Source organism: Phalacrocorax carbo, chromosome 2 (assembly GCF_963921805.1).
Source record: "Phalacrocorax carbo chromosome 2, bPhaCar2.1, whole genome shotgun sequence".
Lineage (NCBI taxonomy): Eukaryota > Metazoa > Chordata > Aves > Suliformes > Phalacrocoracidae > Phalacrocorax > Phalacrocorax carbo.
Window position 1 is genome coordinate 56,772,137 of NC_087514.1, and position 16,888 is coordinate 56,789,024.

Sequence of the window (16,888 nt, forward strand, 5' to 3'; positions counted from 1 at the left end):
CTATTTTGCTTTTGATACTCTTATAGTAGTTAAGTTTCTACATGTTTTAGAAAAAAAATCTCCAGCAGAGTAAATATGAGACCCCTGAAGTAATGCTTCCACAGAAGACAGACTCTGCAGTTTTGAGTTCGGTAGTTGCCAGCTGTTGATTATCCAGGCACCAAATTAAATGCATTTATATACTGAGATAAGCCAAAGTACCTGCTGCATTTTTCTCAACCAGTGTAAAGGGGCATAAGACTTAGGAGCCTGGAGTATTGGGTAGACATTTAGGGCATAGAAGGTGATTGGGGTAATGAGAAGGGATGGAACAGAATGAAAGGAAGGCTAAATCAGATGATAAAGGGTTGGTGCAGAGGTTGTTGTGGGGTTGGGGTCTAAGAGACGTCTATAAAAATATAGGATTCGATAGATGTTTCTCTCTTAAATGCAAGGACAACTCTAAAAAATAATATAAGTCTCAACTGTATGTTATATAAACAGCATAACGAACTGCTCCTAATACTCTACCTCTCAGCATTAGTCATTAAAGACTGTTCTTTTTGCATCCACAGTAGAAGTGGGTCATGGGAAAGTGAGGAAATAAATATAAGAGCAAGCTGTGTTGCTTTTGGTTTGTTCAAAAAGGCTGTGCTCTCAATGTAAAAGGTAATGCTGAAGAAACATGGCAAAATGTGTGGGGAGCTGCTGGCAACCCAGGGGAATAAAGAAAATATCAAGAATACTTGTTGGTATAATTAACTGGCAGCACGAGCAGTTTCACACATTGCATAGCAGAAGCAAAAACGTAATGAAGGTCTGACTGAGAGTTTTGACTAGACCTACAGTGAAGCCTGCTAAAGATGCTCAGATTATGGGTCTGAAAAGTGAGAGTATAATTCTCCTTATAAATTAGAATGGTGAAATGAGCTGAGGTAGCACGCCCCAGTGAGAGAAATTAAGAACTATATGGTACAATTAGTTGTCAGCTCAAACTTGATATTGAGAGAAAATATTATGAGATGGACTAAAATCTTGAGTTTAGGTAAGAAACAGAGCAGTGATTTCTTGGTGTACAGAGCATAGCTGAATTTATGTTTGAAGATGAGGCTGCCCAGGACTCATTTGTAGAGGGAGAAAGGAAGCAGAAGTAGAATGCAGTGGGATCTTCAGAGAAGTTGAGGGGGGATGATGAGAAGAACTTGTTGAAAGAGCAATTTTAGAAAACATGGGGGAAGTCAGGGGAAGACAGACCCATAGAAATCACAGGGAGAATGGAAACACTTCAAGAAGGCATGTTGTGGTGGGTTAACCTTGGCCAGCCAGACACCCACCCAGCTGCTCTCTCACTCCCCCTCCTCAACAGGGCAGAGGGAGAACATAAGATGGAAAAAAGCCCTCATGGATTGAGTTGAAGACTGTTTAATAAGAAAAGCAAAAGCTGCACGTGTAAGCAAAGGAAAAAGAAGAGTTCATTCACTGCTTCCCATTGGCAGGCAGATGTCCAGCCAATTCCCAGGAAGCAGGGCCTCAGCAGGTCTAACAGTTGCTTGGGAAGAAAATGCCATAACTAAGAACATCCCCCCGTCCTTCCCCATTCTCTCAGCTTTTATGGCTGACCATGACGTTCCATGGTATGGAATATCCCTTTGGTCAGTTTGGGTCAGCTGTCCTGGCTGTCCAGCCTCTGGGGCGGTGGGAGGGAGAGAGAAAGCCTTGACACTGTACAAGCCCTGTTCAGCAGTAGCCAAAACACTGGTGTGTTACGAACACTGTTTTAACCCCAAATGCAATGCACAGCACTATATGGGCTGCTATGAAGGAAGTTAACTTCATCACTTAATCCCAGCCTGACCTGCTACTGTTATTTAATTTTAAAGGCCAATGAAAGGTTGAGGAGAATGGTTGAGAGTTGGTTCTGAGAATCGATTGGGAGCAAGTCTGTAGAGACTTCACTCAGAATTCTGGAGGAGGTGTTTGGGATCAAGTGAGATACTTTTCCATTGGTAATCCAAAGGGAGAAGCAGAGGTGGCTGAGCCTCAAAATCCTGTGCAGAGGAAAAAGTCAAGAAGAGGAGGAGGATTTGAGCAGTGAGTCACGGGTGGAGGCAAAGCAAGAATTTAGGATGCAGTGAAGTTCAGAGAATTAGAGTTTTTTATCTAAGAATTTGGCAGAACTAAAGGAGCAGAAAATGAATTAGTAATGGAGGAAGTAAACCTGCTCATGGGATATCTGCCAGAACGATACTGCTGTGTGAGAACAAGAGTAAAGGAAACAGATGTTATGAGAGCAAGCCAGGACTAGAGTTGGCAGGCTGGACATTGTGATGGGATAGAAAGGCAAAGCAGTAAAACATGGAGGAGAATGAATTACAGAGACAATTAATATGAGGGGAAAACGATAGGGATCAGAGGGCTAAGAGCAGAAGAGTCATCCCACATCATTGTGGGTGAGTTGGAAAAAGGCAAATGACAAGAAAATGGAAGGAAGGAGGTGGTAGACAAGCAGTACTGAAAGTGAGTGATCAAAGGGATGATTGGAGAGGAAATTTAGCGCACATTTTTTGTCTTGTTTGTTGTTTTTTTTATTTTTATTTAATTGAGTGGCAGGTGAGAAGTTGAGTGAGAGATGATGATGAGAAATTACCTTACTGATGGATTAGATAAGTCAGGGGTTTCTTCTTGTACCTCCTCTTCATGGAGGTACTGATTAGATGCAGAGTTCAAGTGAATAAACTCTTCTTTCACTGGTTATGTTGGAAACAAAAGTTGAATGCCTTCCCAGAACTGGGCTTTGAGAAGGCATCAACAGCAGGCTGGAAGTTCAGGGCAGCTCTGAAGTGGAAGGCATCAAACTGGAGACACGAAATTGATGTAAGGAATATAATGTGTGTGGGTTGCGTCATCTTCAGTTGAGGCTCTGCTACAAAAAAATGAACAGTGAACTTTGATTTTGGAGTTATCAATTTGGAAATCGAAATTGCTAAAAATGACTAATTGTCTAGGAAATATCAGGAATAAGTTCTCTGCCAATCTATATTATTAGCTTGCTATCTAGACTAATAGCTGCTGAATGGTATTAGTGATGCCTGGTACATGGTCAGTGGCTCTGAAGGAGCACTGGTTATGATAATTTGCCATACTTGTTCTTTCCGATAGTGTGGTTTTCAAACTGTTTCCTTATAGAATAACACTGTTTATATATACCTAACACTGTGTTCAAATGCTCACTAGTCGAAGAATTTGTACATGTTTAACCTAGGGATTTTTTGGTGGGTTTTGACTTTCACTGTTTGATTAGTGATTCCTGTGTTAAATTCAATGACAGTAAAAATTGGAATTTGTTGGCATGAGGTTTAAAGTTGATAAAGCATGTGTTGTTCATCAGATGGATGTCATTACCTTCCTGCCGACTACTGCGTGTGATTGTATTTTTAAATGTTTCAAGGCGATACCAAACTTAAATCTTTGACCTTTCAAACTTACCACTCTTCTCTATAGGTTGGACACCACTGCATGAAGCTTGTAATGTTGGTTACTACGACGTTGCTAAAGTCCTGATAGCAGCAGGAGCCGATGTGAACACACAGGGCTTGGATGATGACACGCCACTTCACGATTCTGCTAGTAGTGGACATAGAAATGTGAGTTTGGTGGAGAGTGGGAGGGGAATAAGCGAGTGGTTTGAAATGCTCAGTCTTTAGAACAAATCCTAACCGTCCTGATTACTCTCATATGGTTTTATAATTCTGCTTCTGCTGTTCTGGGGGCATCTTAAAGTTGTTTTGGTTTTCTTTGTTTCATCTTGCTTTTCATCCTTCTTCTGTTGCCAGGTACTTTCTACCAGTATCTGTTTTCTCAAATATTTAAAAGTTTCACTTTTTCTACAAACTAGATGCAGAAATGTCTCTGCTTTCCTTTTATGTCTGTCTTATTCCATTACTACGTGTGATCTGATATATAAAGCAAAGAATAGAAAATATCCTTAAATCAAGTATACTTTCCAAAAAAGGCGTTCCGTTTGAAAGGATATTCTGGAAAGGCTAGTGAAGAGAATCATGATAATCTGATTGTGAAATTTTTATTAACTGCTTCATAACTGTTTCTAATGGGTATCTAAACAAAAGTGTGTCTTTAAATTGAACTTGCATAAAACTGTAGTAGAGATTTGGAGAACAGGACCTCTTGCTTGTCTCAGCATATGTATCAGTGACCATCTCACTGACATTATGTATCAGAAAAATTCTGAAGTTTCATGTTACCATATCACTGTCTGCTGGTGACACTCTTAGCATGTAGGACAAAAAAAAAAGTAACCAATACTGGATACTGTGTTGAAAATGCAGTGGCATTGGTATCATTGTGACTTTAACAATTTTTTTTGCCCTTAATGCTAGAGAAATTTATGATTTTGCTGTGTTGTATTCAGTTGGAGATGAGGGTAGTTTGTTCCTCCAGTGAGATACTTGGATATCTGTCAGGGCTTTTCTGGAGTGCTGTGGAAACCAATAGTGCTGCCACTTCAAAAACTTTTCCTGTACCTTAGACTTAAGTGCTATAAAATTTGGAGAAAAGAGTTCAATTGAGTGCAGGGGAGTAGAGATCTTGGTAGGTAAAGAACCATGTGAATTGTGTGAGGAAATGCTAGAACAACAAGAACAAAAGTCCACCATTGCTTTTCTTTACGATGACACTGTGTCTGTGTAACAGAGGACAACTTTCTTTAGTCTTCCCCGCTACCTCTTTTAATGAGCAGAGTACGAATACCTGGACTTTGCATTCTAGTTGCTGAAGTTTTGCTTTCCAGTCTGAGTTTCATAGGTAGGAGTTTAGAGTTATGTATCACATTATCCACATCTTGTGTGCAATGGAAGATTTTTATGCTGGTCAAGTAACGTGCTGTGGAAAACCTGAAAGTTAATTTATTTAATGCTGCAGATTGTGAAGCTGTTGCTTCGACATGGTGGAAATCCATTTCAAGCCAATAAGCATGGGGAGAGACCTGTTGATGTTGCTGAAACTGAAGAGCTGGAAATGCTACTGAAAAGGGAGGTGCCCATCTCTGATGATGAGGACAGTTGCTCAGGTAAAAGTACCCACTTAATTGCATCCTTCAAGTGCATCAGTTCACCTGAAGTTAGCTGGTTTTTATCTTTTGCATAGTGTTAGCTATTAAGAGTTGCTGTGGGTAGCAATTGCTATTGCTAAGGTTGTTTTCCACTTGTAGAGCTAGTTTTCAAATCTTTCAACTGAATTATTTAAAATGTTTATTCTGGCTTTTTTTCTTCTCTCCCTCTCTCTTTAATAAGCCCTCCCCACTCTCCTAATAAACCCTACCTCAGAATGGTGGTTTTACCAGAGAAAGATGCAGAGAAAAAGAACATATTTATTATAATACAAAGTGGTTTCTGAGAGGTTTTCTTAGGGGGAAATATCCCCAAAGTCACTTATTTTACATCCTTAGTAGATGAATAAGGAGGTAGTGTCTCATGATTATAACTTAGTTACCCTTACTCAGTAAATACCCTGCCAGTGGGGGAATCACTGGTTTGTAAAGGCGACCAGATAGTAGCTATCTTACATGGAAGCAGTAATTCTTGGCCCCTACTGTATTTCTGCAGATTAAGGAGTGGCTATCACCTCTTCGGGCACAGAAAGAACTACTGTCTTCTTGGAAGCAAAAGATTCTTGACCATGAGTAACTTGCTTGAGTGCCAGGCAGGAACTTTTCATTCTGCTTTCACAGAATCTTCAGGAATTCAGATCCTTTTACTCAAAAGAAAGAAGGTGGATTGAAAACTAGCTGAATGGCCAGGCCCAGAAGGTGGTCATCAGTAGTACAAACTTTGGTTGGAGGCCAGCACCTCAGGGGTCAATACTGGGTTTGGTCCTGTTTAACATCTTCACTAATGACTGGGGTAGAGTGTACTGTCAGGAAATTTGCTGGTGACAAAAGTGAGAGGAGTGGCTGATGTACCAGAGGGTCATGCTGACATCCAGAGGGACCTCGACATGTTGGAGAAATGGGCTGACAGGAACCCCGTGTAGTTCAACAAGGGGAAGTGTGAAGTTCTGCACCTGGGGAGGAACAATCCTGCCCCATGCACCAGTACAGGCTGGGGGCTGCCCAGCTGGAAAGCAGCTTTGCGGAAAAGGCCCTTGGGGTCCTGGTGGACACCAGGTTGACCATGACCCAGCAGAAAAGGCCAGTGATATCCTGGGCTGCAGTAGGAGGAGCGTTGCTAGCAGGTTGAGGGAGGTGATCCTTCTGCCCTGCTCAGCACTGGTGAGGCCACAGCTGGAGTGCTGGGTCCAGTTCTGGGCTCCCCAGTACAAGAGAGACACAGACATACTGGAGAGAGTCCAGTGGAGGGCCAGGAAGATGATGAAGGGAGTGGAGCATGTCTCCATTGAGGAAAGGCTGAGAGAGTGGGGACTGTTCAGCCTGGAGAAGGCTCAAGGAGATCTTATGAATGTGTACAAATACCTGAAGGGAGGGTGGAAAGGGAACAGAGCCAGGCTCCTTTCAGTGGTGCCCAGTGACGGGTCCAGAGGCAATCGGCGCAACCTGAAACACGTGGTTCCCTCTGAACAGCAGGAAACACTTTTTCAATGTCGAGGGTAACCAAGCACTGGCACAGGTTGTCCAGGGAGGCTGTGGAGTCTCCATCCTTGGAGATTTTCAAAAGCCATCTGGACTTGGTCCTGGGCAACTGGCTCTGGGTGTCCCTGCTTGAGCAGGGAGGGTTGGATGAGATGAGATCTAGAGGTTCCTTTCAACCTCGACCATTCTGCGATTCTCTGAAAATTATATGAGGGAGAGCATTGTGTTATGTGATTGTTAAAGTCAGTTTCTTTTTCCCTGACAATAAAAAAAAAAACCAACCCAAAAAACAAACCAACTAAAGAAACGAACAACAAAAAAAACCCCAAACCAACCAAACAAAAAAAACCCACAAAACAAAAACCAAAACCCAAACCCCTAGGAGTGTTTTCTGTTCAAGGTTTCACTATACTTCAAGGAACATAGAAGTCATATTGACCTATGTAGAGCTAATAAATACTCTGGCATAGTGTTAACTATTTTTGCATTAGGAGAACCACCTTAAATACAGTGCATAGTCGTTCTGTTTTAAGGCATTGTTCCACATAATCTACTTAATCTTAAGAAAAATATTTTTACATATGCATAATAGCAACATGTTACTATTTAGCAATTGATTCCTCAGCACTTGTATGTCTGTGCAGAGTATTGCTCAGTTTCCATTGGCTGGTTTCCAAGAGGAGCAGAATGTTCTCTGCAGTTTCTCAAGGATAGGTGATCTGTCTCCTGTACTCCCATTGCTTTACTTTTGGTCATTAAGGAGTAAGCTGTCTGATGTGTTTGGAATGGGGAAAGACTTAAGAGCAAAGCAAATAGGAACATGGAAGGGAGAAGCAGCAACTACCTTGTAGGAAAATGGTGAAGGGAAGGCACAGACAAGCTACAGTGAGTGGTTAGAGTTAAGGCAGTAAGACAGTAGCATGTATATATGGGTGGAGGGGGGAGAAGGAGGGGTGGCATGGTGGAATATATTAAAAACTAATAGCACAGAACTAGTAATATGTTCTGGGTGCTACAGATAATATAGAAGATAATAGGGACTTCTGGGATCTATTTTATTTGTTGTTGAATACAAAGTAGCCGAGAAGCCTGCTGGCAAGGTATGTGTCATAACCATTGTGTACCAGCAGTTGGTCCACAGAGGATCCTACTGGAAATGAGGGTGAATCTTGCCACAGAACTTTATAGGTTTTTTTTCCCTCATTCAAACTTCTAATGCATTGAAATGGCTTCATCACTTTCCTTATACTGTTATTTCAAACTATTCTGTTAACTTTTTATTATGTCAAATCTCTAGTCCATGGTACTGAATATGACAATACTCAGTTCTTTTTAAAAAGCAAACTGATAGATTCAGCTGAAGAGGCTTGACTTAGAACCGTATTTGGAGGGAACAATACATCCAGAAATGCTTTTTAAAGATTTTTGAATTCTAGATTTTCACATGATGATGAGGTGATAACACTGCATATATTTCCTAAAATTTAATTTTAGGAAGAGTTGAGAGGTTTACATGTTGGACTTGCACGACCAAGACATCCAGTACAACATATCTGCTCTATGCTGTGCACTCTTATAGCAGAGACCAGTTGCAATGAATTACAGCATAGCCTACTTGAGTCTGTCCATATCAGGTGTATAAAGGTTCATGAGGGAATTTCTTTACACGAGCAGCTCTTTAAGAACGAAAGTTCATCTGCCATTGAAACATAACTAAATAGTTCATGTGGAGGAACATAGTTGAGTTGTTAGCATAAGAGTTGATGAATTCTTAGAGGAATTTGTCATCATAGCAAGATGTCCTTCAGAAAGAGTCAGGTTGTGCAGGAATTATGCATAATAGATGAGGTTTACAAAATTTAAAGTGCACTGCTTTTATTAGATTGGGATATAAATGCTAATTAATATTTTTACATACCTGAGTGACAGCTGTAAAGCCTGGGGAGCACTTTGGCTTCTTGACCTTTTGTCTTCTCTTAAGCTTAACACAATAAAACTTCTCGCTAGAATTATGAGTGTTTTTTGATTTTTTCCAATTGTATAGCAGTATGACTGCCAAACTGAACTGTTTTGTCCTGAAATAAAGTGTGAAGAATGTCCCATCAGTATTCAACTAATTTTCAGTTTTCTTACTCTAGATTCTGAAGAAGCTCCATCTGTAAATCCTTCCAGTGTAGAAGGGAATGTTGATTCAGAAGCAGAAAAGGATTCTGTAGCCAATGACAACAAACATATGGTACCTAGTAAGGCACCACTTCCATCTGCTCTTGATGAGTATGAGTTTAAAGATGATGATGAAGATGAAATGAAAAAAATGATTGATGACAGACATATTCTTAGAAAAGACCTAAGGAAAGAGGATGAGACTGAAATTGAAAAGAACAGCTTATTTGTGAAACAAGAGAAAGTTGTCTACCCAAAATCCTTTAAAAGCAAAAAGCAGAAACCATCTAGAGTTCTGTATTCAAGTTCTGAAAGTTCAGATGAAGAAACACTTCAAGACAAGAAGATAGTCTCTCCCTGCTCTATTTCAGAAACATCAAATTCTGATGTAAGAGTGAAGAAAGAATATATGGTTACAAATGAACACAAGCAAAAAGGCAAAGTTAAAAGGAAAGTAAAAAATCAGAGCAAAAATAAAGAGAATCAAGAACTAAAGCAAGAGAAAGAAAATGCTAGAGTAACAAATATAGCTACTTCTGGGTTAGATTCTTTAGATAAAACTAGAGAGGAGGAAACTTTTAAGAAGTCCTTCACCCCAAAAGAAGATTCTTCTTTACATCTATTTCATATCACTGCTGGCAAATCTCCAAAGCATCCCTGTGGACTAAGTGAAAAGCAGTCAACACCATTAAAGCAAGAGAACACCAAAACTTGCTTATCACCAGGAGGTTCTGAAATAACATTGCAATCTGAATTAGTTCGGTATGATCACAACACTGATTCTGAATATCTAATAGAAAGTTCTAGCGGCAAATCTTGCAAGCACAAAGAAAAAAGCAAGCATCATCAGAAAGATTTTAACTTAGAATTTGGTGAAAAATCTAGTCCTAAAATTAAAGAGGAAGATAATAGCTCAACGTTTGAGAATTCAGAGTATGCTCTGAGAAAGATTGACAAGGAAGGTAAAACACTTAAAAAGCATAAATTAAGGCACAAAGAAAGAGAAAAGGACAAGCACAAAAAGGAACAGGATGGGGAAAAGGAAAAACATAAACATAAAGATAAAGAGGTTCAAAGAAGTATTGAGTTTGACAGAGAATTTTGGAAAGAGAACTTTTTTAAAAGTGATGAAAATGAAGATATGTTATTAAATATAGAACATGAATCTCTTTCTTCAGACAGAAAATCAAAGCTAGAAAAAGCTGTGGCAAAAGAAGATAAGTCAGTTAAGGAGAGACAGTTCCAAAAAGAGAGAAATGCTAAAGAGGAGAGAGAGAAAGAGAAGAACAAAAAGGAAAATGAGAAGTTTCTCAAGAATGAAAAAATAAAAGATACAAAAGAAGAAAAAGAAGTTATGCTTGCAGATAAAGAAATTGAGTTGTTCTGCTTTGGTGTTAAAGATGAGGCAGCCAGCATGCATTTAATAGAAAAAGAAACAGATTCTGAAAAGCAGGAAAAGAATTTAAAGGAAAACAAAGAAAAGGCTGAAAAGCGAACCTCAGCCAAAGAAAAAGATGTTGACAAGATAGAAAGAAAAAATGGGGAAAAAGAGAAAAAGGTAAAACATGAATATAAGACAGAGAAAGAAAAAGCAAAATTAGCTGAAAATACAGAGAAAGTAAAGGAGAAGCCCAGTTTCCAGCAAGCAGAAAGATGCCATAAGGAAAATGATAAAATAAAAAGCATGAATACTCTTAAAAAACTTGATGACAAAGAAAGAAATAAAGAAAAAACTGATAAGAAGCATGATAAAGAAAAGGCTGATAAAGACAGACATTGGGCTGAAAGCAAAGAAAAACACTGTACTGAAAGAAAAGCCAAACAGTCTGAAAAAGAATCTGAACATACTAAATCAGAAAAAAACAGAACTAAAGACAAAGAAAAGGAACTTGAAAAAAAAGACAAATCCAAAGACAAGGAGACTTCAACAGTAGGAAACTCAAAACACATGCAAGAGGAAAGGAGATGCAGTATTACAGAAAGTAATAAAACTGTGCATGACAAACTGTCATCTTTGAAAGAAAAACCAAAAGATGATTTGTTGAAAACTCCAGATGGTAGAGAGAAAGATAAAAAAGATAAAGATATAGACCGATACAAAGAGAGAGACAAGCATAAAGATAAATTGCATCAAAGTAGTTTACTTAAACTAAAACTCGAACATGAGAAACTTAAGCCTAAGCCAGCTCCTGCAGCAAAGGATGCTCGACCTAAAGAAAAAAGATTAGTCAATGATGATTTAATGCAAACTAGTTTTGAAAGAATGCTTAGTTTGAAAGATCTGGAAATAGAGCAGTGGCATAGAAAACATAAAGAAAAAATAAAACAGAAAGAGAAGGAACGTTTAAGAAACCGCACTTGTTTAGAACTTAACAAGATGAAAGAAAACCCAAAACACTCGTTAGCTGAAGTAAAAAGCAAAGAACTGATTCGTTCAAAAAGCTCAGAGCTGCCAGATGCTTGCATGAAGGAAAAACAGCAGAAAGATGCTACGAGTAATAGATCGCAATCAGTAGATACAAGAAGCATCAATGTTATAAAGTCTTCCTTGGGTTTAGATAATTTAAATAGATCCCCCAAATCAGAAAGTGAAAAGACGGGTCTGAGCTCCAGATCAGTGTCCATGGTTTCAGTTGCAAGCTCTGAGGATTCTTGCCATACCACAGTAACTACTCCAAGGCCTGTAATTGAATATGACTCAGACTTTACGCTAGAAGGTTCTGATTCCCAAATGTCTTTTTCACAATCACCGTTTTTGGCAAGTGCCAAATCACCAGCCCTTCTTGAAAAAGAGACCGATGGTCTTGCTGAGTTGCCAGATCGCATTAAGCCACCTTTCACAAGCAGGCTTCCACCAGCGTACATTAGGTCAGCATCTGTTGAAGATGTTAAACTGGTTTTAAATGAGTGTAGACCTGTTGTAGAGGTTCGAAGATGCAGCATGCCTGCTGCCGTTTCTGAGCACAGCAAACAGCCTCAAATACCAGAAGAAAATAATCAGAATGCTCTGCCATCAGTTCAGACTTACGTTAGCACTTCTCCTAAACCAGAACTACCATGTAGCATGCTTGAAAGAGATTTTCATAGTACGTCTGGTTTGCAGTCAAACTTTACATCATCTCTGACTGGAGCTGCTAGCAGCAAGCAGGCAACAACAGGTATGGGTACCATTAAAAATACTGCTCAGATGAGCCCTTCAGAAGACTATAATATGCATTTAGAGCCGTGTAGTCAAAGTGGCGTGACTCAGCAAACCAAACAGTGGGATGTGCCTTTTGACAGACTTAATTCATTAAACAATGAGTTTAACAGCTCAGGTTATGGTGTATCAGAGCAGGATACTAACAGTGTTATAGCAATGCATAATTCTGAAAACCGGACACTAAAAGAGCAACAAGTATCTGAATTTTTGCCTCAGCATGCTGAAGTCAAGGGAAATTCCAGTTCTCTAGAATCTGCGTCGGTTTTGCCTTCACAGTTGCCTTGTTCTTTACCTATCCAGCCACTCCCAGATGTGTCTAAACACATTGCTTTACCAGGCATTAGCAGTCAAGATTCATCGTTTGTACAACAACAAAATCTTGTTCAAGCTACAACTTCGACTTTGGATACAGATGCTACTAGTACCAGAGAGATGGAAAATGCTGTCTTCCCTTCCAACATTAAGAAGGCTGATGCACCCATTGCTGTGTGTTCTGAGAGCTCTGTGAAGGATATTGCACAGAGCTATGAAAGGGTGAATGATTTACCTACAGTACCATTAGAAAAAGATATTCCTGAAAGTGATAGCAGTTCACAATTAAATGCAAATTCGTACACATTAAATAAACTTGCTTGTAAGAATGCTCAGAGTGAAGTGGAGAGTAACACAGCAGATGCTTCAGACATTAGAAATGAAAAAGGTCAACAAGAAAAGTTGGTTTCAGTGCATGTTGATAGTAAAGCCGACACTGATCTGTGTGAGCTAAGTTCAGGAATGTCAAAGGGAATTACGAACGAATCAGCTAATAAAAAACCCTGCACTGCAGACAGAGAAAATGTGTTGACAGATGATCCACCACAGTACTCCTCTTTATCTCATTTGGAAAATAGTTCACAACAGATTACGCAGGAAGAGGTGCATAAATACAGCCAAATAGTTAAACTAGAAGAAGAAATTGCTGAGGATCAGAAGGTGGAACAGCAAGACGTACCTCAAAGAATCACGAGGAACAGAGCAAATATGCTCGCTAACCAGGGTAAGCAGAATCCTGTTGGCTGCACGCAGACATCAGAAAAAGAGTCTGAATCATCAGCATCTATGAAAGCAAAGATTAGATTAACTGAAGAGGATGATGCTCAGGTACATCATCCACGTAAAAGGAAGGTCTCGCGTGTGCCTCAGCCTGTGCAAGTGAACCCTTCTTTACTGCAGGCTAAGGAGAAAACCCAGCAGTCGCTGGCAGCTATTGTGGATTCTTTGAAACTTGAAGAGATTCAGCCATACAGTTCTGAGCGGGCAAACCCGTATTTTGAATACTTGCACATAAGAAAAAAAATAGAAGAGAAGCGTAAATTACTGTGCAGCGTTATTCCTCAGGCACCTCAATATTATGATGAATACGTGACCTTCAATGGCTCCTACCTACTGGATGGCAATCCCTTGAGCAAGATATGCATCCCAACTGTAAGTAACATGGTCTTTAAATATACAGTACTATGAAAGGCATGTTTTAGTTTTGTTTCTGTAACTTCCATATTCTTCCTAACTTGCTTCTGAATACTTGTGCTGAAAATAGTCAAGTTGACATATGTCAAATTAATACTGACCAGTAATGTCCTATTTAAAAGCCCCATTCAGTGGAAATATAAACAGCAGTTTCACAGTCATTACTGTGTATATCACCTGTAAAAGACACACAGTCAGATATATTTCCAAGTATTTACTACTGTAAAGCCTAGATTTTCAAAAGTTAAGTCAGTTGTTCAGAACTCCTCTGAATTCTTGCTGGTGATAATTTGGCTAAAACTAATTATTCGAAGCTGTCTCATTTGGAGAGGGGGTGAAGGTGGACTGCTTAAAAATATTAAGTCCATCACCAGAAGTTTTAAGCAGGAGAATGCCTGCCAGCTATGTCGGTTTCTCTTTAACAATCCTAAGAGCGGCAGACATAATCTTCTGCGTCCTGGCTCTTGTAATCCACCAGTTTAAAGTGTTCTGGCTTTTATTTAATAATGTGAAATTCTTTTTTCTTTTCACTGAAGAACATCCATAGTTCAAGGATGCTTGTTTAGTTCTAAGCTCTCTGTAGTTCTGACATGGGCATATTCCTGATGACAGCTGTGAGGGAGGCCTGTGCAATGCAGAACGTAATTGGTTCAAGTGCAGTTAATATTACTCTGCTGTGGAGGTGCCCCTCCAGGTGTGTCACAGTAACATGGTGGCGCTGGTCTCTGTTTTGATGTCAGCAGAATCGCGGTATCACCCGAGTCATACTTCCTTTCTTTGCTCCTCAGCACACCTGATTTTGTGCTTATTGTGTTCTACACGGGGGGAGAGGGGAGACCCAAAACATTGTGCATTGAGGACTTTCTGCTAGCCACCTGGAAGTACTGTTACTCCTGGGAGCAGAAGGGGATTTTATATTTTTCCACCACTTATCTGATCCACTTAAATCGCTCGAGTTCTGAGATAAAACATATCAGCTTAAACCTGTTTGAATGGTTTGAGTTAACACACCTAATAGCTGGAATAGGCTGAGACCGTGTATTTCATTTCCTAAAGCAGTTGTTTGGCTCACATACAGTAGCCTGATAATGTCAGAATTCAGTAGTATTTTATTGTATTCCCATTACTTAAGATGTGTCAAGTTAAGGAAGAGTCTGAGTTTAGGAGGAATGGGGAGAATATCTTATCCTTGAACGGCAAAAATGCCTACTAAACTGAACGGTTGGGGTGTATGAAGTCTCATATGCACAAGCCAAGCATCCAGTCTTCAGCCTCTGTTTCTGAATGGACTAGTTATGTTGACTCATTTAAGATAACTTGCCCCTACTTGAGATGCTGCCTTAGCTCTTTCCAGCAGAGTTTGAAGATTATTTTTTTTTTTATTAAGCAGTGAACACAAATTTAATATATAAAACTAAATTTAAAAATTTGTGTTTACTTCATTCCAGAGGTAGTCATAATCCCTGTATATCCCTGTTTCCTCTCATTTTTTCACTATGGCCTCTCTCTCTGCCCAAGAGAATTAATAAGTGTATCCTCTAACGTTAAGTAAGTTCTCTCATGTTTGGTGACCACAGTTCTTTGAAATTAGTTCATCAGTTATAGGCTGAGGAAAGATGTGGGTAAGATGACTCTCTTATTTGGTCTGTAAGTGAATTAGGATGTGTAGTAAGCTTCGCTACAATGTACCAGGCTGTCAGCCTTCCCCAGCCTAGAAATCTCTCTCAGTAGCTGTTGCAGCTTCTATAATATATCTTTATCACCGGAAGCAGAGAGATTTTTGTTTTTTATAGCAGCTGCTAGCTACTGTTTCCAAGCTACAACTTACTGATTTGGCATCACGCTTCAGTGTTTAATTTGGAATAAGTGGAAAAGCACAGCATATATTTTTCCCTAGGCCATCTTCTACCTGGGCAGTAGGGTTCATTTCCCTGTCGTAAATGGCAATGTGTGTAGGCGCTATAAGAAAGGGAGGGTTATTGACTTAGTTTTAAAGTGTTGCCTCATACTTCATTCCTGTCTCTCTCACTGTGTATAATAGGGACTCTGCAGTTCATGAGAATAAATATAGGTAGCCGGGTAGTGCAAATTCTTGGGCAACATGTCCAGTAAATATCAGAGATGAATGTGTACTCCCCAGTCTCATGGCTTTTACTTGTTGGGGAAAAAAAAAGACTCTCAAAATGTGAATACATGCTTGAAGGATCACAGTTATTGATTTTTATCTCACTTAGATTTCTGAGTTGCTTCCCTACATGTGCATGTCCTGGTGATACTGATGTTTTACACTGTTGTTTGTTTTGTATATGCTTTCATGGTACTGTTAATCTAGAGTTGTAGAAAAAACAGGTGAAGCTTGTTATTCCATGCAGGTAGGAGCAAAAAGGAAGGGAAAAAATGCTAAGAAGCTAAAATAAATGCTCAGGAGATTGGCATTTATTTCCACGAGGAGTAAAAGTGTAAGAAAGCAGCATGAATTGTAATCTAAAGAGGGAGATATTTTAAGCATTTTAGTTTTGTTTGTCTTAAAAAATAATCTACAGTGCAGCTAAATGCTTTGCTTAATTACTGTCATTTGTGTAAATATAAATTTTGATAAGATTTCTCATGTTTCTTTCCAGAAAAAGGATACCACTTAAAATATTACTAGCAGTGTAGATTTAAATTTTTTGCAGAGCTTGCCTGTGTATACAAATTAATAATTTTGTCACCACTAAAAGTCACATTCACAAATCCCATTAAAAGGAATATTGCTAAACCAGAAAGATAATTTAATACCCAGAAATGAATGTTTGTTATATATTACACACATTGTCCAACAATGTGAAAATAAGGCCTATGCCTAGTCTCTCTAGAATTGTGGAATATTAATAACATGTACATGTTGTTATGCATATAATGCATAATTTAATATGCAACCGTAAAATGACCTCTCTTGCAATTGGTTTTATAAACTTTTCCTTAGGTCGTTCTTTTATGATTCTGTTAACCTGATTTTTGCCTCATTAATTTACATAGGCTACGTGAAAGTAGATACTCTTTCTTAAATTATTCCTATATTTTAGATACCACTGTGTGAAGGGCTACGTGAAGACAATGTATTTAGCTCTGACACTCTGCAACTTAGAATAGTTTGTTCTCTGCGTTGGATTTTTCATGCTGCACTATAGCTTATCTGATGAACTTCAAACATCCTGTAGGTGGGAACCAGGAGATGGTGTGCTTAAGTTTGATTTCCACAGCCTTGTTTATATGCTGTAATTTATGACCTGTTATCACCAAAGGCTGTAAGGATAGTCACGTATGAACTGTGGCTTCCCTCTCGCCAATGTAAACACAAAACATAAGATAGGAGAGAGACATCGGGTCAGTTCAAAACAGAAGGAAACAAATCGGAATCTTCTAACAGAGTAAAATTAGATTGTATTTAGCTA

General features: G+C 39.2%; 1 protein-coding gene across 5 annotated transcripts in view; it reads left to right on the forward strand.

The window, feature by feature from the left end:
• ANKRD12 (ankyrin repeat domain 12) overlaps nt 1–16,888 on the forward strand; it is a 66,177-nt gene that overhangs the window by 39,115 nt on the left and 10,174 nt on the right. For all 5 annotated transcript variants that reach the window (XM_064442993.1, XM_064442992.1, XM_064442995.1 and 2 more), the window contains 3 exons: nt 3,481–3,623; nt 4,918–5,065; nt 8,722–13,412. In XM_064442993.1, coding sequence (XP_064299063.1) covers nt 3,481–3,623; nt 4,918–5,065; nt 8,722–13,412 — 4,982 coding nt within the window. The remainder of the gene's footprint in view (nt 1–3,480; nt 3,624–4,917; nt 5,066–8,721; nt 13,413–16,888) is intronic.